The 27,994-nt window shown below is 46.3% G+C and overlaps 1 protein-coding gene across 2 annotated transcripts; it reads right to left on the reverse strand.

Moving 5' to 3' along the window:
• Window positions 1–1,741: 1,741 nt before the first annotated feature.
• Window positions 1,742–26,728, reverse strand: sgpp1b (sphingosine-1-phosphate phosphatase 1b). 2 transcript variants are annotated; one of them, XM_088925435.1, is made up of 3 exons: window positions 25,537–26,728; window positions 14,838–14,927; window positions 1,742–7,205 (listed from the first exon to the last, which is right to left on the reverse strand). In XM_088925435.1, exons 1-3 carry the CDS (start codon window positions 26,341–26,343, stop codon window positions 6,654–6,656), a joined length of 1,449 nt encoding a protein of 482 aa, XP_088781561.1. In that variant the 5' UTR covers window positions 26,344–26,728; the 3' UTR covers window positions 1,742–6,653. The 2 variants fall into 2 exon arrangements, with proteins under 2 accessions (XP_088781561.1, XP_088781562.1); XM_088925436.1 differs by lacking the exon at window positions 14,838–14,927 and having other exon boundaries at window positions 25,537–26,702.
• Between the last annotated feature and the right edge of the window lie 1,266 nt (window positions 26,729–27,994).

A 27,994-nucleotide genomic window follows, 5' to 3' on the forward strand; every position in this document is an offset into this window, starting at 1 on the left:
TGAGAAAAACAGAAGAGGATCATGTTTGTGATTTATAATCATTAAAAAAACTTACCAGGTTTTCATAAATATCAATACTATAACAAACCTATTTAGCAATGACTTTCCCAAACAAATCAATCACTGTTGTTACTGTATTCATTTCTTTTAGTTCATAGGATAATGTACACTACCTCAGTGTATAACCAGTTCATAGTAGGAAAAAGTGCATGCTTGAGCTGAGCACATTCATCAGGGCAGAGGTGGTCTAGCTTGCTGTGTTAGCTCCTCATACCTGGACCTCGTCAGATCTTGGGATCAAAGCAAGGTTGGGTCTGGTCAGTGCTGGGATGGGAGACGTCCAGGTTGCTGTTGTAAGTGGACCAGTAGGTAGTACTCTTCCCTTTGGACGAGCAATATTATAGTACCAAAAAAAAATAGACTTGGGAAAAGCACTACAGCTTGAGTTCTTGGAATAGTTTGCAATAGACAGGGAAAAATATGTTTTACTAATAATGCTTTACATTACTTGTATTTAAAATAAACCCTCATCAACTGCAAATATGCTCTTGACACCTGCTGTGCACCAGCAAAAAACATAGAAACCTGGCACCTGCGATGACTGACAGCTGAGGGCATTTATAGCCAGCAGCCATATCACCCTGCAACTCACAACTGGCAGCCCACTGAAGCTCAGCAGGTACCTGGATGGGAGACCTCCTGGGAAAAACTAAGGTTGCTGCTGGAAGGTATTGGTGGGGCCAGTAGAGGGCACTCACCCTACAGTCTGTATGGATCCTAACGCCCCAGTATAGTGACGGGGACACTATATTGTAAAATGGCACCTTCCTTCGGATGAGATGTAAAACCGAGGTCCTGACTCTCTGTGGTCATTAAAAATCCCAGGGTGTTTCTCGAAAAGAGTAGGGGTGTAACCCCAGTGTCCTGGCCAAGTTTCCCATTGGCCTTTACCAATCACGGCCTCCTAATAATCCCCTCTATGAATTGGCTTCATCACTCTGTTCTCCTCCTCCTCTGAGAGCTGATGTGTGGTGGTGGAGGGGAGTCCCCATTACAAAGCGCTTTCAGCGGAGTGTCCAGAAAAGTGCTATGTAAGTGTAAGGATTTATTATTAATGATTAGTATTTGAGAAGTTGTTTGGGTGAGCTCAGTGATACTCTGACCTACTGGAAACCTAAACAAATCCTCTGAGGCCCACACCATGAGTACAGTCTAACTCCTCTTGGAGACAGCTCAATGAGACAATGAGAATGGAATCGATGGCATTTAACACAGTGAACTGGAATGTTTTGAACAGGTTTTCCTTTAACAATGCCTCATTCCCCCCCCCCTCCTGAGATTCATATGTTTCCACTGCTCAGCAGTTTACTGTAACACAGCCTAGAGCAAACTGTAACCTGGAAAAACCGGATCCTTTGAAATGGACATTAATATTTCAGTCTATGTAAATCAACACGCTAAGAAGAACTGACACAGACCTAATGCTTGAAGAGTATTAAACCAAGCAAAGTTCACACAGAAGAGAAAGGTTTTCCTAATGTGCCAATGGAGTCGAGCTGCTCAGGAGAGAAAGTCGATTGCAGGTGCAGTGTCTGCAGGCACACGGCTACTTACTGGCAACAGCTGCAGACGAGGATGAGGACCAGAATTAAAAATATGCTCCTACAGGCTAGAACACTTATGATACAGAATAAGAGGTCAGACTGCTTTTTAGAAATAAATCAGCTCCACACAGTGGTGACCAAACGTATACTTCTCAGTTTATTTCTAATTAAAAAGCAAAACTATTTGCAGTTATCGACATATAACTCATAACTGTTGGAGCATCACAAAACCAAGGTAACAGGTTGTGGTGGTGGATGTTGATGTTCTGCAATTTGACAGTCACCCTGCGTATATACAGATCCCCGCCTTATTCAACTTCGCACCCTCCACGGACAGAATACCACTGGAACAAAACACCGAGCACAAAACAGAGCAAGCACAGTGGTAAACTGGCAGCTTGCCCGTGTGCATCATGCAGGGCCTGAGGCAGATGGTCAAATTATAGAACACTGATATCACAGATGCAGAAGTGGGAAGGTTCCTATTCAAGGGAGGTTGCTCATTTAAATATAGCAGGGCTTTGTATATACAGTATACAGTACACACACGGCATTTGAATTTCCAGATACTCCCTGCGCTGGCGAGATGAAATGACACACCCGCGTTGTCGGCTCTGAAGTGAGTGACCAGCACGTGCCATTTTGAAGTTCCCACTAATCAGAAAGTGCCAAATCACCCAGTCCTGTGAGAGTACTGTGAGAACTTTCACAGGTACTGTGGGTATTCTTGTGCTTTTGTTCTCCGCAATAAGATATCTACCCACAGCAAATGCTGACTAAACCTGAGCTGGAACTACAGTATGTGCTCAATGGACCGTTCTGACACAGATTACCTCTAGATTACCCACTTTTTTAAAACCGTCTTAAGCAAACCACAGTCCTCGTCTGACGATTCTTGTCATATAAATGCCAAAACTGCAGGGAATTGTCAATCAGTTCTACCACCCGACAGCAGGTGGTTTGGCGTTTGTCAATCAGCTGGAGACGGCAGCAATTCAAGGACACTTTCTGGTGTCTGGTGTGGCTGAGGAGGTCAGTTCTGGAATGATCAGACCTGACAAACCTCCATACCGACTACAATGGCCGCCTTCAGCATTACCACCACGACGGCTTATTCACAGCCTGATCAAAATATATAAATATAAAAATAAATGTATGTTTCTAAAAATAAAATGTGACACTGTTTACAACAGTTAAGAGCTTGTCCCCAAAATATGGAGATGCCTCTTTTGTGCAAATTTTATTACGCAGGCCACCAATTATTAATTCTGGACAAACATTTTACTAAAGAGAGCAATGAAGAATAAAAAAAATCAAAGCAATGAAAGGATACAGGAGTTGTTTTAAACAGATGCCCTTTAAGACACACAAAACTGAATTCTGTATTTACAAGTGCAATTGCTACAGGATGACCAGACATCAAGTAGTTAAAGACAAATAACAGTTGGAATACACAATGGACCCATATGTACTCATATATTGTTCTTCTTCTTCAACACATTCTAAAATTCATTCAGAAGATAACTGCAGCCTACTTTTCTGAAGCACAAGAAGATGCATGAAGGCTTCAGTGCTCCTGGACATAGACTTTATTACAGTAAAGGCACTAGGGTATCTAGAATAACAAAGCTGTTTGTACTTCTCTCCACAAAACTAGGGGGCGATTTCTTTTTTTGGTCAACATTTCATAGTAAAAGCTACCATCCATTTGCACAGTTTCTTTAAATTTAAATTTTCTTAACTTCAGAATACACCAATGCAAAGCTTGGACTGGACACTGCATTGGCAGGAACACGTAAGAACTTAGAGACAGTAAAAAAATGCAAACAAAGACAACATTCTTCTGCCACCATACTGATGACTTACAGGGTTTTGAGCCTAATGAGACAGACTTTCAAGCTCATGCGACTACTTGACCGCGACTGCTTCAGGAATAGTCTTTAACTACTGCTCCTGTCTGCCGCAAAAACTGAATTTTCATCTTGAAACAGAATAGTAAAGGTAGGAGAGGAAACATTCATCTTGGATAAAAGAGAAAAAAGAATATGTATGTAAAAGCGAGAAGAATAAAATGATCTGGGATTAGATTTAAGGGCAAAAAACTATAAAACACTATACATTGATCTGTATGACACCAGGTTTACTCCTGTGTTTGTTAGGATGTACATGGCTTGCTGGAGTCTGAGTTGGGTTCACAACCCTTAGTGAAAGACTAGGACCTGATTCTGGAATCTCATGTTTTGTGCTCTGCTGGCTTTCCTTGCTCTGAAGTAAAGTAAAACAGTTGAATCTGAAGGCCAAATAAAATCCATACAACACTAGGGACTGGTAATGTCCAGGGGTAAGGCTGCCTCAGATGGGATACTCAGTTTTATTGCTTTCTACTGATTTAATACAAAACAATCTTAAAGGAGGAATGGCTATCCTTAACAGAACTATCCCCAAGATTAAAATTCAGTTCACAGCGTTTCAATCAATGGAAAAGTCGTCCCAAAGTAGTTTCTATGTTGCAGGAAGCTACAAGTTATAACATCTCCTTATTTCAATGTAATTCAATATGTCTTCCTAGCTGGTGACATTTGTAAAACCAGTAGTTTCACATAAATGTGATCAAAAATAGATTAAAATGAGCAGAGTTACAGCAGGCAACTGCAAAACAAAGGCACATTTTTTTTTCTTGACAAAACTGCATGCAAGCTCAAAATAACCCTGGCTTTAGAAATCCAACCCTGTAAAATCCCATTCATAGATGTGACACAATATTCTTAATTACACCTTTCCCAACACTGAGATCACTGGAACAAAACAAGCACAAGACAAAGCACAAGAGAAATAAAAAAAAACATAGGAAACAAAGAAAGCCTCTCTGACTCCTGGCTTTTCCTTTTTCTCAGAGTGGCTGCACTGCAGCCTCTCTGCATGAGCAGAGGACAGAGTGAGGCAAGAGCACTGCAGTCACAGAGCAGGGAATCGGAAAGAAAAAGCCTGCCTGCTTTTAGTGGTTAACATACTGTAAATCTCTTCTAATCCAAGGATATTCCTTCTTCAAATAACAGTGCCCTTTTAAATTCACAATTTTGTTTTGTACAAATGAAGTCTTACAGTATTTACTTATAATTTATGTACCGTACAAATGCAATAAAGAGCTTGGTAATCTTGGAAGCGAGACAATGAATACTGTATAAGACTGAATAAGCTCTTCCATCATGTTCAGTTGGATTCTCCAAGACCTTCAAATGCCCAAAAGCTGCCCTTTCCAGGTGAGCCTGTGTGAGGGGATAGGCCATAAATGAGAGCAGATAACTACAGCAAGACCAGAAGCAGAGGTGCACAGCATGGGCTGAGCGGTTGTTAAAATCCGACTGCAGCATTGAAACGGTTTTCGTGTTGACTGTGCTCTTTCTCCGGGGGACACCTGCAGGTCGTACTTGGCGGCTCATGATAAAGCACCTCCCACCAGTGCTGCTGCAGCTGCGCCCATCGCCCATCGCCCATCGCCCATCGCCCAGTTCCTGGTCATCTGTCACCAGTCCGGCGGTGCGGGAAGGGACAGCTCTACAGCGCATTCCGTAGAAGGACAGACGCCAGATTGTCCGAGACGCAGAGTGCGGCTCCTTGTTCTCCTCCCATCACTCTCATGCCATGCCGCCCACTGTGGGATGGGGGGGGTGTTCAGATTCTTTCAATATCTACATAACATTAATAAAAAGCATTACTTGCAGCCTCAACTCCACAGTGGTGCCTACAGCACCCTCCTGCTTAATGAGAGCAGCAGCTTGTCGTGTTGTGTTGTCTTGTGTTCAAGGTCAGCCTGACCTCTTGACTAGAGATACTTCCTAGTTCCTCCCCCCCCCTTTCCTGACCGCCTCCTTTCTGGAGATTTTAGCCCAGGAAGCGACACGGAGCTTCTTACACAAGATGTTCAGTCCACAGGAAGCCAGGGTACGAGGCCCAGGCGGCTTTCAGCTCAGTCAGGAAGCCACCGGCAGCCCTGCCCTGATCCAAAGACTGAGATTACTCAAAGGAAAACAGGAAGACCAGGAAGCGACTTCCAATGTCACGAACACGAACACAGTCAAGGTACGTCTAGTGGGCCGCACACCGGAAGAAATCTATTATAAGTGATGCTTCCTTTAACCGTATGATGTGCTTGTTCATGGCTTCACTCCTATCAGTCCTATCAGCACTAAAATCTGTTCTTCAGCTCTATGAACACGTTTTTCACCACTGTGGGAGACAAACCACAGGGAACTGGAATAGAGCCCTTTGGGAGGAATAAATTTCAGTTCCACATACAGTACAATGGGTTTTTCAAAATACCTATTCTAACAGAGATCCCTCAAATTAGGAAGACGGAGAATTCTCAAGAATGTCCGATATGGTGAGTCTTTGTCTAAAGAAGGAACCAGCATGGCCTGTAGTGGAGACTGGATCTCTGTTCGCTGGGCAAGAGACCTGTGTTTCTCCCGGTTCTCTCGGGCTGCAGGGTGGTGAATGGCTGGGGGCTGGATGCAGAATCTTCACCAAACAAATGAATTTGCGTAATCAGTCTTGTACCACCCCCATCTGGGGTACACAGCACCCTTCCGCTGGGACCAACCCAGATGTGTTCTCCCAAAGAGCCCGGATTCCAGTCCGTTTCATCAGTGCTGCGAGCAAAAAGGCACAATGAGCCGCACGACAAACCCGAATCCCAAAAGTGCCTTCTTTTCAGCGCAGCCGGGCCGGTCGCCATTATCAGCTGAAGGTAGCCGCTCTGCAAACCGCCTGCAAGCTGCGGAAATAGAATTTCTTTCTTCTTTTTTTTTTTTTAAAAAAAAGGTAACATAAAAATACAAAAATGAAAATACAATGACCAAAACGAATCATCAACAAAAACGCAATAAAAGGCAGCAAGTGGGAGCAGGAAGTGGTCGATTTAATTCACTCCCTCCCGTGTCGGCTCCGGAGTGGCGGCAGGCGCAAGGAGCCGGGAGGCCGAGGGGACTCGGGGTCGAGGGGCACGCGGGGGACGTGTGGAGAGAAGAGGGGAGGAGCTGCTCTCCGGCATCAGGAGAGGTTGAGGTAGCTGAAAAGAAAGGGCACCAGAAACAGGGCGTTGAAGCCCACAGTGCCGTACACGATGTAGCGGTAGGGCAGCTCCACCTCCATGCGCTGCCGGGCCTGCCGCACGTCGTGGCACGGGATCCGGAACAGACGGCAGGCCAGCGGGATGGTCAGGGCCTTCATCACGGCCCGGGTCGCCAGCAGCACGACCACGCCCAGCACGAAGCGCACAAGGCACTTGCCCACCAGGGCGGCGCTCAAGGGCGGCGGGGAGAAAGGCAGCTGCGTGAGCGGGGGGTCGGGCATCAGGCCCAGCAGGTAGTTGAGGTGGGAAGCGCAGGCAATGCCGGCCCCGGTGCCCAGGATCTGCGCCGTGTCGCCCCGGGACGTGCTCCAGGTGTCCAGGGTGAAGGAGAACACCCCCATGCCCAGGTGCAGACTGATGATGATGAGGGGCGCGTAGCGGCAGGTCAGGTTGAAGTTGTCGATCACCTCCAGCGCCGGCTGGAACACCACCAGGATCAGGATGCTGTACAGGAACCCCACAATGACGTCCTGCGCAACAGCAGAGGACATGCAGATCAGCCAGCGCGTACACACACACACATTAAAAACGTCGGCAGGCTAACAGCTAGGAAAGCAGCGCAGCGCAGCGCAGCGCAGCACAGCTTACACGCATTAAACACCGCCGCCCTGGGGCGTCTCCCTGTTTCTCGTTTGAGTCGTGCGGAAGCAGCACGACGGATCACACGCTGAGCCCAGGCCACGGCTCCCAAAGAAGGAACCCCCGACCCAGCCATAATCAGCCGTGAAAATAGTGAACACACGTGTTCTTTGGTGCAATGTGTTTTGACGTGGGGAAAAAACAATAGCCATATTCAAATTGCGGACTGCACCGAAATATTCCACCATCTAAAGATACTATTGGATATGCAAATGCTACCTTATGCAAAACGTTTTATTCCAATTAAAACAAATCAGCTGAATGAAGCTCCCGATGAATGGTAGCAAAAAGAAGTCTCTGAATGGCAGGTTGAGAGGGTCTTTGCTAGCCTGCCCTTAAACTGAAATTATATACTACTGATTGATGGATTATTGTTTATTGTTGTGACAGGCTCCTCTGTCACACACATTAAAATACATTTTATTTTAATTCAGTAAAGTACATATTTACCTCTCGCTTACATTTCTATTAATACATTGTTTAATAGAGTAATGGCGTTTTTATATTTTAAGCTACAGAGAGAGCAAAAGTGTGCAACAGTTCTCATTTCAACGCTTGGGTATACTGTTCCTGTTCAGCACAGCTCTGATCCAAAGTCCCCTGTACTCTTTCACAAGCGCTGTCCAGTCCCTGAGAGGCTGATAGCAAACCACAGCCAACAGGGACCTCCGATTTAAAGTCTGGGGTACATTTCAACTCACAGCAGACAACGGTCCTCTGAACATGAACCTTCTCTAAGTTCTGTCAGTACTATACTGGTGTCTGCTCTTCTCTACTATAACTGTTGGGGAAGGGTTTTAACTGTATGTTATTTATGAGCACACAACTGGTCATTCTGATTTCCTCTTGGGCCTGAAATATTTTAGACTACAAATGACTTACAGCCCCATTTGGTCTTTCACCTCACAAATAAGAGATATTTGAGAAAGCTGGAAAAATGCGAGTTTTAGACAAGATTAAAGATATAGTACTGCCAGGCTCTCACTCTGGAAGCAATGCATTCCGCTTTTGCAATAAAGTACTCTTGGTGACAGAGTGCCTCCTCCACTGATCTTCAGAAAGGTCTGAGCTTTCTGAAATCCCTCTAATCCTAGAGAACCCCCCATAGGTTTTCTGGCTTGGCTGCTGTACACAAGACAGTATTGATCAGCTGGCTTGTGCTCTAAATGCTATTAATCCTTCAGTACACACACCTCAGCCTCCCAAAGAGCAGACTCCAGTGAGCCATGCAGTCCGCACAGAGCTGCCGACAGAATCAGCTTGAACACAGAGCGACTGGCAGGCATACTGCACCACAAGAAATGTGGTCCCTTGAAGAGGACTCTAACCCAAGTCCAAATTTAAGAGCCAGTCGAATCCCTGGGATCCAGAAAGCCCAAAAGGGGCCAATGAAAGTCTTAATGCCAACACTTCCTATTTTTAATTAATTGAACTGTGTTCTGTATTGCAGTATCACTGTATTGCATGGTGTGGCTATGTGCACATCAGGCTGAACCTTTTAAAAACCTGTTGGCTTCAAATATCTCTACTGTATATTAATCTTTAGTCTCCTACCACACTGAAAGCCGACTGCAGGAAAATGAAATCAGCTCTCGCATGGGGCTGACTGACATGAGAGCAGCTCTCATATCCAGCTAATTGAGGCTAGTGACTCATCCCTGCAAACAGATAAGCATCAGCAAGGGACTTGTACACAAGGACTGATAAAGCATCCAATGAAAATGAGCTACAGGGGAACAAGGAAAGCGCAGAAGAAAACACTTCATTCTAGTATTCACTCCACAGCAGGTAACAGGAGAGGACAATCTGTCTGGGACAATAGGAGTCTCAGACCGTGTGTAAATGAAGTAGATTATAATTAGTTAAATGGATTCACTTAGCGGTTAGAAGACGCTCTGTCTAAAGTCAGGAGTGTGTAACTCAATTATCCCTACCTGGATTTATAATGAATGAAAGTATGAACTTTTTAGACAAAAAATATTTCAAACATGCATTTATCCATTTGACCGGACGTGAAATTAGCAACGGTTCGGTTTAAATACAACACAACAGCCAAGTCAAACTGTGTGAGATGAAAGGTGTCTGTGGCTTTGCTACTGAAATCGAAGCTCAAAAACAAATAATTTGTACAGTATGAAGAGTATCAGTCTCATTACTATTTGTTCACTTTCAGTGTTATTTTATTGTGTCTTAAGGCGAATGCTGTCTCTTTCTGAATGATACTTTATGTGAATTTGAAATTAATTGCACTAAAAGAGACTATTTATCAAGACCGAGCGCCAACAAGTCAGGTGTCTGAATTCACAGGTTTTTTGTAAATAGTAAATACAAAAAATAAACTGTTTTTTGGTGCAATTTGTGGACACATCTCATTCACAGTCTAATTCATAACCATTTTGGAGGAATTCACCCAGAATCCATATTATTCTACATGTCATTAAAACACAAAACTGGACATGTTCACTGGGTGTCATTACACAAGAACAGCTCTCATGTCAGCCTGGATGACATGTCTCCATGGGTCCCTGCTTCTGCAGGGTGCCCCAGCCGCTCCAGGCCCACCTCAGTCAAAGGTTTAAAGGTCAGCTTTGTCAGTTCAAAGGTCAACTGCCCACCTCTCAGTGACCTGCAGCAGGAAAAGTGTGGAGACAGCGAGCTAGAGAGCTACATCACAAGGAAGGGCCAGCCCGTGCAAAGCCAGCACAGCCTGCGCTTGCGACTTAGGGAGTGCAGTTTTTTTCTGCGACGCCCTGGTCCTCCACTTTCTTCAGGAGGTCCTCTGACCCGGCAGTGCAGCAGGGCTCAGACTGACAAGGAGGCACAATGGAGAGCCAAGCTCACAGCTAAAACTGACAGTGTTCCCAAAGTACTTTATAGATGAGGCAGGGGAAAATCAACATTTAAACAGGCCTTTAGTTATACTGAAATTTCATGTGTGGCTTCTATTTTGTAAAAAAGCAAGGGAAATCTGTGCATTTCATACGACACACTGAGCTCTAAGCGGTTCTGAGGAGTGCTTATGAACTGAGTGTGAAATTCCAGGGAAGCTGTGATACACGACCTCTGCACACATTCTGCCTCAACTGCTGTTGGGAGCCATCCAGCTCGCTGCCCTCTGACCCCACGCCCCTCCGTGTGTTACTGCCAGTGGGATCACTCTGATGAGCGCCAACATGGGAGAGCTAAGCAAAACCACGAGCAATGGGGGGGTGCTGTAGCTTGGTAGGGACTGCCTTTGTCCCAGTGATGCAGGGGAGTGGGAGAGTGTAGACTTCACTGTACTGCAGTTCATCTCCATCTGATGATTCACAGCTTTCCCATGTTTCACAGTAAGCTTATGGCATTCACTGTATCATGAAACATTACTGACACTACCATGCCACTAAGAAAACCAATACTTTTGAGGAAAAGCAAATTGATTTTTTTTTTCCATTTGCAGCCTTGTAAAACATTTGCACAAGTTTTATGTATCCTGTCTTCGCATGCAATGTATTCCAATTCTGAATTATTTATTATATACTGATCCGCTTCATGTTTTGTTGGATGTATGTTTAAATGTACATAAAACATACAAGAATGCTGTCTTTCACTGAGCATTTATTTTGAATGTTACTTTCTGTCTGTCTGTTCCTTTCCTAACAACAACAAGTGTTTCACACAAGATTAAATGAACCACGTCAATGGGCCAATAAAATCATTGGCTGCAATTCACACAGAGACCGTGAATGTGCTGCCAGCACTTGCTTTCCTATCCCCCTGTGATCCTCGAGGCGACCAGCCGGACCTGTTCTTCCTCCGCGCCGCTGCAGGCCCCATCACGCAGACCAGCCCCACGGGGTCCCGGCTCTCTCTTCCATTTGTCGGTCTTAAAAGGGCAGCTCCGAGGCCTGATTAACGACACCTAATTCTCGCGTCCAAGAAAAGCTACAGACGCCGTTAATACTGTAAACTGGCAGGCCTCTGAACCTGAAACTGGCATAAAATGGGTCCGTGGGAACCTGAAACACGCTACCTGGCCTTGTTGTTGAAGCCGATACACTGGCTCCTATCGAAAACTGGCTGCATGACATTCCTGGATCAATTAACTATTGAAGAGCTGGAGGAGCCAAACGGCCTTCTCTTGTTTGGAACCATTCTTATGGTCTTAAATAAGCACTAACTTGCTTCAACATACTGTATATGCATGCCTACTCTGGCTGGGTATTCACATGCATTTGAAATCTTGTGATCTAAAGACCACTGCTCAGCACTTAAATGAATGCTAACATAAGGAGAAACAACACTTTACTGATTTTAACCCCTTTGGTTCACTGACCGAGAAATGCTAGACGTCAATTCTTTAAGAGGACAGAAGGGCTACCCAGCTACAGCAGAATTTGCCAGAGGTGTCACTGACTCGGTGATTAAGTGCTCATTGACTGGAAACGAGCTGTGGGTCTTGCACAATCACATTCTGGAAGCTGGAAGGAGACTCGGGATACTGAACCAGAGGAAACTGTGACCTGGGAACTTAAGATAAGGGAGACTAATGTACACAGAAATTGAGTAAACAGAGCACAAAAAAACCTCAATCACAGTTTCATGATAAAGGCCTTTTCTGACGTGCCACTTGAATCATAGATTGTAATAAAACTGAAAACAGCGTAGGAGCTAAGGTCAAAGCTCTTGATTTATTAAATTCTTTAAATACACAAACCACAGAACAAGACTGTCATTTACAGTCTCTACTGGCATTTAAGCTACTTATATGCTTCTGACACAACACCAGTAAAGAATGGCTCTCTGCTGTTACACATACAGAGCAAGGAAACTAACCACAAAATGTTACCATCAGACAGACACCCAGTGCCTGGGGCTATTGATAAACAAGCTACAATTAGACAGCACATTATCCTAACGCTGCCTCCTCAAGACTTTCCAAGTCTTTCTCTGCCTGAACACAGCAGGAACTCTACCGAACTGTATTACTGTACGAGCTAGCTCTCAGTGCATGCCTCCTTCAAGACAGAGAGGCCTCAGAGAAATTTTGCAATGCTCCTGCCTCACCTTCCTGTCTTAGTTTCTTAACACTAGTACTAACTGACATTCGCCACGCCAGTGAAGTCTAAAAGCTTGGCTTAGCACTACTGAACGTTTGCCTTAAAAGTGAAAAAGTAGCCTGGGCTCTGCACGGGTTTGCTGGCATCTTTGAGAGCTGTCGTGTTGTGTGATCCCCTCTGAAGTCATGGCAATGGTGTCCAGTAAAGGGAGCACAGAAACTCCTTACTGACCACAGAGAGCGCTGTACTTGTGAAGAAACAGCATTCTTGTTCGCAACAATGCTTATAGGCTGATTTACAAATGCTATAGACCCACTGATGTCTGTGCCTTTCTCAATGACATGCTGTATGTCTTTTTCCAGTTACAGATAGCTCAAAAGGATACACCGATAAATGGGTAGAAAGCTTTAATAAACCTTTCGATCTTGGCTAATTTACAGCATAACAGTCTGGTCTGCACATCTTGATACGTTTGCCTAGCAAATCGCTTTGTAGAACCAAAGAAATCCACCCCCCACCTGAACAGATTTTTCTCTCTTTAGCAGACAGAACCTTTCTGTGTTACAGAAGATGTCTGTAAAAGGCAAGGCAGTGGTGACTCATACTCATACTCTCGCTGTAGCTGGCACTAGAATGAAATCTGTTCTATTTCTGCTGACTTGTTCGGTTGGAAATTGCAGGGGAAAGATCTATGTAATGAATTACGATAAGGCTTTTATTGCACAGAAACAGTCTTTTAAGAGGACAGGCACTCATTTAAATAATGGCGATTCTTAACACTTTAGCAAGGTGGCATATTGGTTTCATGTCTCCTGCAGGCACCTCAGTAATGACATAAAACAGGCAGGGCTCAGGGCCCAGAGCTGCACAGCGCTCAGCTCATCATTTGGATAATCCCCACAGCTACAGCATCTGGCACTCAACAGTGCTCAATTCAGTTTAATAGTGTCACAGTTACATGTACTGTAAATCGAGCATTATCATTAAGACTGAACATGCTTTCTTGCAAGACGTCTTAGCTTTCATTCACGCCCAGTCCCAGTCCATAGTTTCTCATCCCACTAAATTCTTGCTGTCCTGCAGCAGATCACGAGACCTGAAGACGAGAGTCCAGAACTCAAAACGACTGACTGCTTGAGTGATGTGGCAGAGAGTGATGTCAGCGGGGCAGACGGAGCTGCTGGCTTGTTTCAGCAGCTTTTTTAGGTTTGTAGTTTCCAGTTTAAAGTGTCAATTTCTATTTGATTTATCTACAGTGTAAACAATACACACAGATGTACAGTACTTTCTGCACTGAACATTCAATGTGATCCAGTGCACTACAGACTGCTCCTAAACCTGTAGTTACTTCCTGCCTGCAATTTTACCTCCTGTGACTTTTCTGGCATTTGTTCTAATTAGCAATAATTAATAGGCCTGTTTTATTTTTATTTCTGAGTACCACTGTCTATGACAATGTCCTTAATGATATGAAAATGAATAATTATACTAAATGCAATTTATTGTATATTAATTAATTGCATTTAATATACTGAGTCATAAAACAACTTTTGACTCCCAGAAAAGAGCTTTGCAAGTGACTCCTGGGAGAAAGTGAACAATATTCACAAGCAACACCTATGTGGCAAAGAGTACATTAGGGCAGGTTAATAAAACAAAGACAGCAAGTACTCAGATTTACAGAGCAGCCAACAGCTAACACAGAGCAGGTCAGAGAATGTGTAAGGCATCCAGCCAAACAGTACTCTGCGAAGTTCTGAATTATGGGGTTATGAACTCCCCTCATTTACTTTTACTATATTACTATTTACTATACACTTGGTATACTTGCACAGCTGACAGGCAAAAAAAACTGATCAACCTCATTCTGTCAGCAATGGTGGTTAGAAAGAGTGAAAACCTCCCTCCTTCTGTTTATAACCTCAGCAGTGATGCAATGCAGATATTGCAATCCTGTTCGGATAGCTTCTGCTTGTTTTTCAAAGCTTTGAAAGGCTGAGAAGCATATGTTATTTGGGACAGCTGCACCTTGGTTATTTTTGTTATATACTTTGCAGTTCAGCAATTTGAATGTAAGTGCATCTTGGACAAGGGCATCATCCACATTAATAACAATAAAGGAGATTTTACATAAAACACCCAAGCACGAGAGGATGCTATAAGATGTTAATGACATACCATAGGTAGTTTAATGGACTTACAGAACCAAAGAATCTTCTCTCCAAAAGCTTTGGGGATCCAACATCTACAAATCAACCTGCTTTTCTAGTCCCATGGTTAGAAAGAAGTTGTGTTTGGAGCACTATCCTGTCCTATTGCAGGAGACCACTGGAGGGTCTAACTGAGGTGACTACACACCTCAGGTCAGTGCATATACTGGGAACCCCTAAAGATATAGAAAACACACAGAATCTTGTCTCTTACCAGGATAGAGTGCATCCCCATGTAGATCCTGCTGATGCACACCAGGGAACACCAGCACACTGCCGACGCCAGGCCCAGCAGGAAGGGGTACTGGAGGCCGAGAGAGAAGGAAAAAAGGCAGTTGTCAGTGTTTGGATATCAGTATCTGTAGTCCTTGACCGTACAAATCTCTTCGCTTTCTTGGAGACTAATGCTGTGACCTGCCTTGTCTTTGGCTGCCTCATTCAATATGCTGAAAAGGCTATAAGAGAAGCCGGGGTACGGAGGGCAGCTCCCAAAACTGGGGGACGGTCTACTCAGGAAGAAATGAGGGAGGGTTTGTGTGTGTGATCCTAAAGATACTGTCGGTGAAAAGGAATGTACAGACTCCATTGTACTTCTGACCTGCAAACTCGAGTGTAAAGCATACAAATGAAGCAGGAAAGCCAATCTGATTTGTTTTAAATGAGGTGACAAGCAACACACATCCAGCGCTTGATACTGGTATCAATAAAAAAACACAGCTTGTAAAAACAGGACATGGCTTAGACTGCCAGTCAAAGAGAGACACCTTTTTTTTTTTATTCCTGGTGCCATGTCAAATGAGTCGAATGAAACTGGGAGATGATACAGGTTTATTCCACAACCAAGTGGACCCAATCTGAGTCTTGGTCTACCCTGTAGTAATGGGAATTGTACTCCAATCCATGGCCTGCTGCGCTCCAGTGCCGCAACTTTGCACGAGCCCCCAGCACAATAAGATGAGTCCTTCCCTCTGAGAGTCAGAGTCACACACTGGAGTACAACAGTCTCCCACAGCAGAGCAGCAATCCGAGCCACAGCGCAGCCACACCTCCGACTGTAGGCTCAACAGAACAGAGGTGTTTAAAAAGCTGCTGAACAGCAAACAAAATATACAGGGACGAGTCTGGTTTAGTATCCAAATCAAGCCAGTTGTGGAATCCTATAATCACAGTGAGTGGCACAAATCTACATGCCTGGGCAGATGCTCTTCATTACGTTCTCCCTCAGTGAAATGGACGAGTGCCATAATTCCCAGCAGCGCTGGGCTGGGTACTACAGAACTGCTCGGCCGCACTGGCTGGCTCACTTCTTCACCTAGAGCCCTTATCTCAGCTCATGCCGCCAGGCGCGTGGATGGTGCATTATCGATGAGATCATTGTCCTGACCACCTGCGCAGGGAGAACGCTGACGGCGCCCCAGGCTGCCCCTCTTCAGGGGCTGACCCTTCAGATGGGGGGGGAGAGCTCCACAGTGGGCAGGACTGCTGAATCAGATATCCTCTACCACTCGATAACTGCCAGGATCAGGAAATGATAATGTTGTTTAGGCAGCCCAGTGGCCAAGTTTATGGCAAGGACACACACATGCAGGCGAAAAAAACCCTGAACACATGGAGCCTGAACCCCCAAACCCAAGTAAGTAGAGACCAGTGATGACAGGGCTGAGGAAAGCTTTTTTGTTTCCCCTCCCTGCCCTTTAATATGTTTTATGTTTGGTTACAATTTATTTCCAGTAGAAATGTCAAACTCCTATCCCTCTGGCACGGCTCCATTCATCTTCAGTGTGCTGGCTGTAGCAGCCCCAAGCGCCTGTGATGCTCTGGTAATCCTGTGATGCAAACAGAAGGCAGCATGTCCCTATAGGCTCTGGAACACGATCAAACCACACAGTACGGCACAGGAGCTTTCACTTAAAGAAGTGCAAAGAAATACTACTGTTGGCCTCCGTCTCAACGCCTGGTGGTGATTTTAAATTCAAAATCCTAAATAACACTGTATTAACAGAATCTAACAATTTAAAGATTCGAAATAAATTGTATTTAGAATTTCACTTGTTTTGGTCTTTAATAAAAATTTGTATTTTGTAGCACGGGGAAGATGTATATCTCCCGTCACACTGCCTAGCTCATTATAGCACTGTTTCCACATCACAATAAAGAGATATGAGCTTTAGGAACAGTCCAGAAAACAGAAACCGGACTTACAGCAGGGGGAAAGGACAGACAGGTTAAAAAAGGCACAGTAATCTCTTCAGCCCTATATAGGGACAGCTTAGGGGAGACATGAGTGAAGGTTTTTGAAACCTTTTAAGGGGATCGATAAAGTTAAACTTATTTGTTATTTCCAATAAAGTGCAAGGGTATTTCAAGACATGGAATACGCAGACAAAAATGTGGAGGTCGTTTTAAAGTGCGTAGGGATCAATTAATGCCCTGTAAAAGAAAAGGTGAGCTCTTTGGGACTGAACGGCCTGTTTTAATTTGAGGTATTTCCGTCTTTTCTCACGATTTCTCTTCCTATCTAGAGGCCACTGGACACTTCTGTATGTCATCTGTGTAATATGTTACACTTTTTATCTGGGCTGCACTAGAACAAATTCCAATCAGCGTTGCTGACATACAGTAGCAATAACGTACTGAATCAAATTGAACTGAACTGAATAACCGCTTGCTTTGGTACAGGTGTGGACGATTCCTGCGGCTTGTCGTAGCTCACCACCCGACTGACAAACACGATTCTGACCCAAAAGAAAAACACAAGAGCTACTTACACTAAACAGATCAACTGATATGAACCATGAACAAAATGTTAACAAGTGTTCTTACTGTTAACACAAACGTATTTACTATAACACAGTCTGTTTACTGAAACACTTGCATTGCTTCTCAGAAAGGAGTGAGGGCCGAGTAACAACACTCAAACGGGGTTAATCGAGTAAAAATGTCTTCTTTCCTGGAAATGCGACAAAGGATTTACCCAAAAGGGGGATATTCTTGGGACTCAATCACTGTTACCACTGGGGGACACAATCACTGTTACTTCTGATTAGTAAGAACCAGACAAGTCAGAAAGTCTGATCATGGGAGGAGAGCTTTCAGTCCATCAGGGCTGTTTCTCTGCTCACCTTACCCTCAACAGAATGGCACTTCATCGGCTGTGCGTCACCAGAAGTGCAAAGTTGAGCTGAAACGGACTACCTTGTCCAGAGCTTATCTCCGTATCCGCTGATCCGTGCTTCCACGCTGCCTGGCGTGACAGCAGCACAGCAGGCCTCCTCTTCCTGAATGCTCAGAGGCTGCTTTGGCAGCCGGCTCTCCTTTACCAGCTCTGTTTATCGATGCCAGACGCAGGACTGGGACCCCTGTGGCAATTTCTCGTAATCCAGCAGGATGTACAGCTTTATGATCCAAAGGCCTGCTGTCAGACATGAGTAAATATCTTATTTTTCAAGGGTTGTCAGGGTCATGGAGGTTGGTGTTACTGAATTAAACATGGAGTTTGCTGCTGGCACAGAAAGGCATCAGAGAGATGTCCACGCTTGTCCACACTGGCCAGAGACTATATCACCCTGCAACTCATGACTGGCAGCCCACTGAAGCTCAGCAGGGGTGAGCCTGACCAGTACCTGGATGGGAGACCTCCTGGGAAAACTAAGGTTGCTGCTGGAAGAGGTGTTAGTGGGGCCAGCAGGAGGTGCTCACCCTGTGGTCTGTGTGGGTCCTAATGCCCCAGTATAGGCGACAGGGACACTATACTGTAAAAAGGGGCCGTCATTCGGATGAGACTCTCCGTGGTCATTAAAAATCCCATGGCATTTTTCGAAAAGAGTAGAAGTGTTACCCCTACATCCTGGCCACATTTCCCCCTGGCCTTTACCAATCATGACCTCCTAATAATCCCCATCTCTGAACCGGCTTCGTCACTCTGTTCTCCTGCCCACTGATAGCTGGTGTGTGGTGATTGTACTGTGTGCACTATGGCTGCTGTTGCATCATCCAGGTGGATGCTGCACATTGGTGGGGGTGGAGGGGAGTCCCCATTACCTGTAAAGCTCTTTGAATGGAGTGTCCAGAAAAGTGCTATGTAAGCATTAGGAATTATTAACTGTTCTTGTTGCTGTTGTTACTTCAATATACATCTCTACAATTAAGCTACAATTCAGACTGTCACCACATGCATTCTGTTATTCACTTCCCGAGCCAAAGTCAAAGTCAAAAAGTTTTCTTTCAGGTCTTACTGGCTAATTGAGAGATGGGCGTACTGCATATGGAAAACCTGATGTTTCCCATCACAAGCAGTACCCCAGCCTTTTAACTGTAGATGTAAATATACACAACACCTTACATCTATAAGCTGTGAAAAAATATTTCATTTCCCAAGAAATTTGTGTATATTCATTGCAATAAAATGTTTTCCCAAGTTAAAATAATTTGCTTCAGATTCAGTATGAAAAAAGAAAATACTTATCCTTCTACTACTTCTTACACTAAATTATGTCTTGTCTTGTAATAACGTCTTTCTCTGCGACAACTTCGTCAATAGTATCGGTTGAAACACTGTTAGGCCAGAGCCCTGATAAACAGTTGCTTATGACAAACAGCAGATTGTACCACAATACAGCAACACTCCTACAGCTCAATAGAAAATATTAGTCTGAAAGCAGTGCCAAGAAAACATTAAATATCTCTAATGCGCTAGTGCAGTACAGTTTATGGGCACTGAAGTATGCTTGGCTGGTCGGAATGGGCTTTAGATTTCGTTTATGATCCTCTGATAACAGCTGTGAAGTAGGCCGACTCCATTGAGCTGCTGCAGGAGACTCACATGGACAGTGATAAAACACAGGACAGATTCCGCCTTGAGCTGATCACAGCATTGCGCATGATAGCGCTCTGGTTAATGAGTACAGGATTAGCAAGAATGCACTTGGCATTCCCAGAAATTGCACTTTCAGCAGCAAAACAGATCCAGGGTCCACCGTGTGCAGAGTGACATAAGCCGGAGGTGTTGCTGGTGAGTGATTCTATCTCAAGGACAAAGGAAAGACCTGCCCAGGCCTGTGCCCATCTTAATCCAGAGGAAACAAACAATCTGCATCTGATCGTTCAGATCATTAAGCATTATCCCACATCCCATAGATCATGGATCACTATTCCATAAAGGGACATGTTCAGCAGTGATCTATTCCAAAATTTCTATTTATTTTGGAAAATCAGCTCTGGGTCCCTATTCCCATTTATTTTCTTTTAATCAGCAGTAACATCAAGGTCCGTTGTTGAAGTGGGCCAGGGCTGTCTAGTCCTGGAGGGCCAATGTGTCCTTTGGTTCACCATTTCCATCTCAGCTCTTAGTGGACACAACCAGCTCGCTACCGTCTTAACTGGGCACGATGCATTCGTAATTCTAATTACCCCAGCTCGAGTCCTCGGATTCTGGGAAACAGGTTGGAAAACAAATCAATGCGCAAAACTGCTGGGACAAATAATTGGCCGACCTGCCACTGGTAACACGACAAACACCGGCGAACGCATTTGTGGCTGAAATAATCGATCCTGCAGCAGTGAGCGAGACCATGACAGTGACAAACCCGGGTTTTCAGAGCTCATCCACAGGCGGTGATGAGCTTAAAGTGCTCTAAGTGGACAGGTACTGTACATTCCATTCTCCCTTAAGTCATCATCATGTCTGCAAATGATATATACTATCATGATCTAATATATAAATTATATAGAATGTATATTATGATATACCATATTTTTTCATTGTGAAATTGTTCCAATTGAACATCTTCTCCCAGCTGATGCTTTAACGAGACCCCAAAACCTGCAGACACTCCAGACTGGCCCCCCCTGATTTAGACTGTATGGGAGTCCCAACTGGACCTAGACTAAAAATGAATTAGGATTTGATTTGGACCCTGACTGGACATAGAAACTGCCAAAAGGAATTAACATTAATAAAATGGATTGGTCACAAAAAAGTTCAGCAGGCACACCCTAACATTCTCCCAGCTTCGAAACTCAGCAAGGGCTTTCTCTTCCATCGCCAGAGAAAAGGAGGTTTCATTTTGCCCGATTCTGGCCATACCCAGTTACTAATAGATCTCCGTTCGAGTGGCTGAAACGGTGGACTTGGAGACAAACATGGGGGTAAAACTCATTTGCTAACCTGATCTGACATTGAAGAAAAGATCCTACATTCCTGCTGGCAAAAGAGGCAGAGACACACGGCAGTCTGCTAGGCCCTTCAGTTTCTCCTTCGGCGTGCCGACTCCGAGCAACAGCGTTGGCACGAGACTAGCATACTCTCCGGCCAGCTCTGACTTCATTTCTCTCTTTTCCGAGTTAATATAAAACGCTCAGACCATCAATATTCTTCAGCCAGTTCTTGAGCCCTTGAGAGTCAGCAAAATCTTTGTCCCAGCGAAAAACTTTCCCATGCAGCTAAGACATAAAAAAGAAAACTGCTTCCCAGAATGTCAGGGAGCGTCTCAGGCTGTGCGACTCTCCAGCAGTCATTCCCTTCCTTGTCCTGCACTGCTGTGCACTCTCCCTCTCTGCCTTGGACCTGACGCTGCTCTCTCCTTTACTTGGAAATCCTTCTATGGGACTCTTGACCTTCTCTGTCACTGAGCTCTCTTCGCTGCAGAGAGGCCCTGCTGTACTCGACAGCAGAGAGGGAGAGCCAGCCAGCACCGGGACAAAGGCATGACTCACACCCGGCAGGCCGAGACAGCAACACACAGCAGATTACCCCATCAGCTGCAAAGTATCCATTAACACCAAAGTTGCACCAGCAGCAAACACTGGAACATCCACTGCAAACATCAGTTTGTAGGATTAAGACAGTGTGCGCACTTACTGTATAGTCCAGTGTGGGACCTCCTAAACTTTATCATTCAATTTCATAGCAATTACTCTGAAATGAAAAGGGAGCTGGGAAGCAGATGCAGTGTCTTCTCCTCACTTGGACTCTCAGGGGCATTACAAGTCTCAGAAGTGAATTGTACTGAAGAGACTTCTACTGCCCCTGAGAGTCCGAGTGCACTACCACTGAAACCGTTACCCTCAAGGAACGTGGGGACCTGTAATGGGGCCTGAGTGGATCTGCAAGGGGCTCTTTACCTTTCCTGTAACAATAAAGTGTCCTAAAGTGTACTATATGACCGCTGCCTTTTCATCTCTCCCCTTTCACTGCTAAAGCCATGCACTGCTAACCTCAGAACCACCTTGCAGTGATTAAGTCCACATTGTTAAAAATACCCTTTAATCACAGAGAGGTAATTACAGCTTCTTTGCTACGGTAATCCCCGTAGCTGAAGCCAAACTTAAACTAATCTGAAATGTGAATTTAAAAAACAATCCCAATTGCTTCTCCCCCCTTTTCCCAGCTGCAGGCTTTTGGAACGAAGCCATCATTACATGCATTTGGTACTTTATGGACATCACCCCTGTGCGTGATGTACATCATCAGACAGATGTTTCATTTGTGCTTGTCTGCTTCAGTATAAACATGAGATGGCTTAAGCTGCCACGCACTGGGGGTCTCGCCGCCGTCCCTGTGATCTCGCTCACACGTGGGCACTCAGTCCTCACCCCCCCTCACGCCGCCGCACTGCATGCTGGGACAACAGGAGGGCAGCAGCCCCTGGGTAATTTCCCAAAGCCAAATCACAACAGAGCCCAACAAGGGTTTTTCCAGACATCTGGAATTTAGTCCTCCAGTACTCACGAGCAGTGCATGTTTTCTGTTTTTTAGAGAAAAAAAACAGATGGAAAAACCTTAGGACAGGATTCATCATCACCCACTGCTTCTCAGCCTAGGTTACGATAAAACTGATTGCACAGTCGTTGTTTCCGTGGCGATCATTCGGCAGAAGATGAGACTTTGTTCGGGGCACTCTTCCCTCACCGTGGAACATCTGGATGCAATAACTGAAAGTCTGCAGAGAGTCAGGTCTGAATTCCTGCACGGGCTTGAATGCCGCCTGCATTCCAAATCACTGACACAACCCCCCTGTGTGAAAACCATCCACCACACAGGCAGAATCCAGAGAGGGGCCTATGGAGGCACAGTGGAGGTGCAGAGGGAGAGCTGGCGTGGTGCACCGCCCACAGCGAAGAAGAGCAAAACTAGGGGTCAACGCCTGATCATGCACACTGAGTTAGGAAAGACCGTGCTGTTACAGGAGGAACGAACACTTCTCCTTTTGTCCTCACTTTGCACAAGGAGGAAAGCTGACAGACTTCTGGGGCACAGAGATGTGAAAGGTATGTGAAACGAGAACTTTGTCGTTATGCACAAGCAGAGAACATGCAAATACAAGAAGTCACCAATTAAAAATGTGCATGTAATGAGCCATATAATATACAATTCTCAAGTAACTAGCCTACACATGAATGCTGAATGCCTGCTTTGTAGTTGCCTTATCGGCTATTTACTAGAAATCATAAAAGTGACACTGAGCATGTATGAGACAAATGTGAAGACTGAGGGAAAAGAAATTCTTCTGAAAGCACCAAAAACATGAAAAAGTAAAAACAAAGTCTTGTTAGGGCAAAACTGGGGCTTTCACTTCCTCTTATATGGCAGACAACCAGAGGAAACGTGGGCTACGGAGAGCACTCACAGGCCTGACTGACATCAGCACAGCAGAAATGCTGATTTCCTGCAGTCTGAACGTTCCGACACACACACACACCCTCCTCTTCCACTGCTCTCTGCACAATGCGACCCCCCTGTTCCCCTCTACAGTGTACTGCAGCAACACTTGTAATCCGAACTGAACACCTACTATTTACCTGATCATAACATTTCTATCAAAAGGGTCAAATTGATCAGAGGGTCATAGCTCATAGTAAAAACAGACTATCCCATGTGTAACACAGATCTCTCCATCTATTTTCTAACTGCTTCTCCCAGTTCAGGGCTGTTCAGGAGCCAAAGCCCATCCTCACAGCATTCTTCCCAGAAGCCTATTTAACAGCGAGTCTTTGGATTTGGGCAAGAAACCACAGCACCTGAAGGAAACCCACACAAACACAAGGGGAACATACAGACTCTAACTGGAACATACACTTTGCATACTAAGAAAAACTATGCGTTATATATATATACAGTATATGACTTTATAGGTGACAGACATGTCAATTAAGGAAATGTGAAGGGAACGCTGTCCCTGAAGAGGGGGGTGACGTTTACTCCTTCTTTGGCCACACTGATGCCCTAGTGACTCTGCAGAGACTTCACCTGAGCAGCACGAAAAGACAGCACCCAGAACCTGGCTTCCAGCTCTGAAATACAGTTCCTTTCAAGTGAACTAAGGCGCTCACACAGGCACACCAAGTAAGTCATACCCCAACTCGTGCTCAGCCTGCTTCCTGAACAGGCTGTCCACGCCTGGTCCCTTCCACGCGCTTTGAGAAAGCGAGTTATGCAAGAGGTGACAGATTGTGCGCATGTGGCAGGTTCTCTCTCCTAACACCATGCTTCTCAAGAGTGTGTAAGACCGATCAGGCCTGATCTCCCCTCCCTGCAGGTTACAGACCAGCACTCGCACTGACCAGCTCTCGCAACACACCCCCGACCTCAACTCCGAGCCACGGCTGCACCTGATCTCAAAGAGCCCCTGGTTTTTACCCGGCTGCCCGAGCCTGGTGCCAAACTGAGCCGAAGACCACGTCCGCTCACAGCTCATGGCTCTCTGGACACCTGTCCTTCCTCACGAAGCTGGAATCACACCAGTCTACAGCCCTAATCTTTCCAGACTCGATCAAGACGCGTCGTTGATGCTTGTCCTTGATTGTACTGAGCCTTCAACTATGGAACAAGTAAAGGTTTATTCCAGGCTGAAACGAGAAGAAAAGAAACGCAACGTTACAGCTGCGGAGCCTTCTTCAGGTGTCCACTCTGTCCTCTCCAGGTCTTCCGCCTGAAGACACCTGAAGAAGACTCCACAGCCGAAACGTTGTGTTTCTTTTCCCCTCTTTCAGCCTGGAATAAACTTCTACTTGTTCCTTTACAGCCAGCGCATGCTACCTGCTCGAACTACTCCAGCCTTTCACCCTGACAGAAGTGTAACTGGAGAGGACAGTGGAGCCCACATGAAGGTGTGTGTGCGCTGCCAGCAGCCGGTCTGTCACAAACACCTTTCCAACACCACACCGCAGCCCTCCAAGAGCTCATCACATGCGAGGGGGTGGTGGGGGGGGGGGCATGATGCTTTTTCTGGCGCTCTGCTAATCAAATGATGAGATGTTACTTATGTATATGCACAGGGGGCGGCCTGCGCCTGATGGCACTTCTGCAGATCAGCGTGTCGGAAGTGCCGGGGCGATGCCTGTCAAAGCCGTGCCCTTGCGGATCCGGCGGCCCGCGCCTCCCCGCGTCACGTGCGCGCGCGTCCCACGGGGAGGTGCAGGAAGGGAGCGCACCGACACAGCGGGTCTGACTGAGAGCTGCAGGACCACCTGGGGCCGAGACAGAAGGAGCCGGTTGTGCAACCGTGTCGCCTTGCGACAGCGGCATGGCAAGAATCCGGCGAGCGAAACTTCAGCTGTCACATCCTGTGGTGGAAATCCTGGACACTGCAACCCCGTCTCACCTGAAACTTTTCCACAGGAAAGCCTTCGATAAGACTGCTGCTATACGCGCGCTGGTATCTAACATGGTGCTAGAATTAGTCAAGTGTGCCGGTGCGTCGTCCCGTCAGAATGACAAGAGGATAAGCGGTCCGATGCACAGGGAAAGTTGGTGTAACTTTACCTCCGGACACACCGTTTTGTCACTCTGCAGCAATTAATAACGTATTAATAAACCATCTGCTGCCTTCCCGGCTCTTACTCGACACAGCGCTGTCACAGCCAGGTAAATACGTACGTGCCCACAGGCATGAATAACAGAACAGCCACTTTACCTCCCATCTGCCATAGGTCAGGAGGAACAGTCCCAGGGGGATGGCGGTGCCAGACATGGCGTGTGTCGAGGGCATGCTGTACTCGGAGTTGTAGAACATCTCCACTTTGACCACGGGCGGCGAGGAGGGCCGGGACCAGCGGATGACGTCCTTGGTGCACTGGCCCAGGTACATGACCCACACCCAGATCACGATCAGCCGCCGGCTCACATAGGCGTCGATGTTCCAGATGAAGAAGGGGAAGAAGGTGATGTAGAAGAGCTCGTTGCCCAGCTCGGTGCCGAAGGTGAACAGGTAGTACAGGAGTCTGTTCTCGATCACAAACTCCTGCCCGACCTCGCCGGTCAGGGAGTTCCTGCGCAGGGGCTTCGTCCTGGCCTCGCCGTTCACCCTCTCCTTCCTGCCGGGGCGGTCAGAGCAACCCCCCGGAGCGGTGCCCCCCAGCCCCTCCCGGTCCCCGCCGTCGCTGGCCGCGGCGTGCCCGGCTGTCTCGCCCGCTGCTGCGGGGGTCGGCGCAAAGCCGTTCTGGAGGCCGTTTTTCGCGCCCCCCCGCTTGACAGTAGTCCCAGGTGAGGCGGCTGCCCGCAGCCGGGGTCCCCCAGGCTGCCCATCCTCCGGGTCCCCCTTGCCCGCGTTTCTCCCCGAGTCGCCGTGGCTGCTGCAGTCGCCGTTGCGCAGGGTCTGGTCGCTCCAAGCGTCGGCAAAGGTCCCCCTGACGCCGCAGATGCGCTGGAAGCTCGCCACCTTGTGCGGGTCCTGGAGGTATTCAAGCAGCTGCCAGAGCCCCGGTTTTATTGCAGTAGCCATGTTTTTTTTAAAAAAAAAAACACACAACAAACAAGCGAGCAGTGAATCGCGCACGCACACGGGCTTGGCTTGTGTAATCAGCGGTGCCCCACTGCCGAAGACTGGCCAGCTAATACGGCACTCTCAGTCATGCACAGCATATGACTCTCCGCTGGGTAGAGTTTTCACTGCCCAGGAGAGACGGAAGGGGGAAAAAAAAGGTCCCTTCACTCCTTTGCCGGCTCCCGACACCCGAAAAGTAAAAGAGTGAGTAGAAATTCACATCTGGAGTGACTGCCGATCAGTTTTAAATCTGTGAAACCGACTGGCGCGCCGCGCAGACACGCAAAACGCCCCTCTTCTGCCGCTCTCTATCCGGTCACTGACAGCAGCCCTGCCTGGAGGCGCGCTGACGACAGCGCGCACGCAGCCTGACGTCGGCAGGGTGTAATAATTACAGGGGCCGGCTGTCGGCGCTGTGGCGGTGTTGCTGCCTAATGCGGTGGAGCTGGCGTTTGTGCTGAGGTACCCGTGCAGCGAAGCCGACGACTCCTGTCACTGATAAACACACACGTGGAAGTGTGGCATGTTGTTTTTTTAAAGGCAGTGCGCCGTATCCGCACCCAGGTTCTTGTTGATGACAAAGGTTTTTCGACATCTGTGCCCGGCGGAAAATTAACCGGGACTGAATTCCCGTGTTCTTAAAACGCAAGCAGCGTCGGCGCTCAGTACACACAATGGTTATTTGTGTTTCCCTGATCCGTTAATGGGCGAAGAGGTGACGTGACGTGGCAGTGAGTGCTGCTGCCACTGGGGTTGCTTGTGGGAAGACACCCGAACACCCGGGGAAAAAAAACACACGCAGGACGGACATGCAGACACCACGCAGAGTTTGAGAACTGAATGGAGGAGCCAAGAGCTGTCAGTATGCATAAATGAAGATACACGGGCTTTGGTCGGTGCAGATTGAATTATTTTACCATTCTACCACCATCAGCAGAGTAAGAGGTGCTTTCCACTGTGGAACTAACTAGATGCTCTCCAAGGGGGCTGTGATCATGGTTACTGTTGTGCACAGAGGACAGAGAGTTTGCGCTACAGCAGAAAAGGAAATGTTGAGACTGAACCCTCTGTTATTGCAGTAGTTATGTCAGCTGGACTATTTTTAAAACCTCTTCCACAACTGACAAAGGATCACACACAGTAGACATACTCCCACCTTAGAGCTTAGTCTGGGTTTGAAGATTTCTCTCCATTATAGAACCTAGAAATGAATGCTGTATAACATATGTCCTTTTTTTGATTGGTTCTGGGTTCTTTCACACTCCACACTCCTCCTAATACACAACAAGCAATATTCTTATTGAATTTGTCATTCCAGCTTAACAGCAGTTTTTCAATCTCCTCATATTTCAGAATCAAAGAGAAATGTTTGGCTTGGTTGTAAGAACTCTTAGATGGGTGCCCTGAATAATTTATGTGACCTTTCCAAACTTGCTACTACTATATAAAGAAAAAAGGTAACAGTTATGAGCTCAACAGAAGTAAAGGTTTTATGAATATGGCTCGAGCCTCTGTTTCCGTGCCTGGTTGGAGGTCTGGTGCATCAGGATGTAATTTGAGCAAAAATCTGACATACAGAAATGGGATTTATGATCGAACAGAGACATTT

The sequence above is a fragment of the Atractosteus spatula genome, chromosome 9, assembly GCF_055471065.1.
Source record: "Atractosteus spatula isolate fAtrSpa1 chromosome 9, fAtrSpa1.hap1, whole genome shotgun sequence".
Lineage (NCBI taxonomy): Eukaryota > Metazoa > Chordata > Actinopteri > Semionotiformes > Lepisosteidae > Atractosteus > Atractosteus spatula.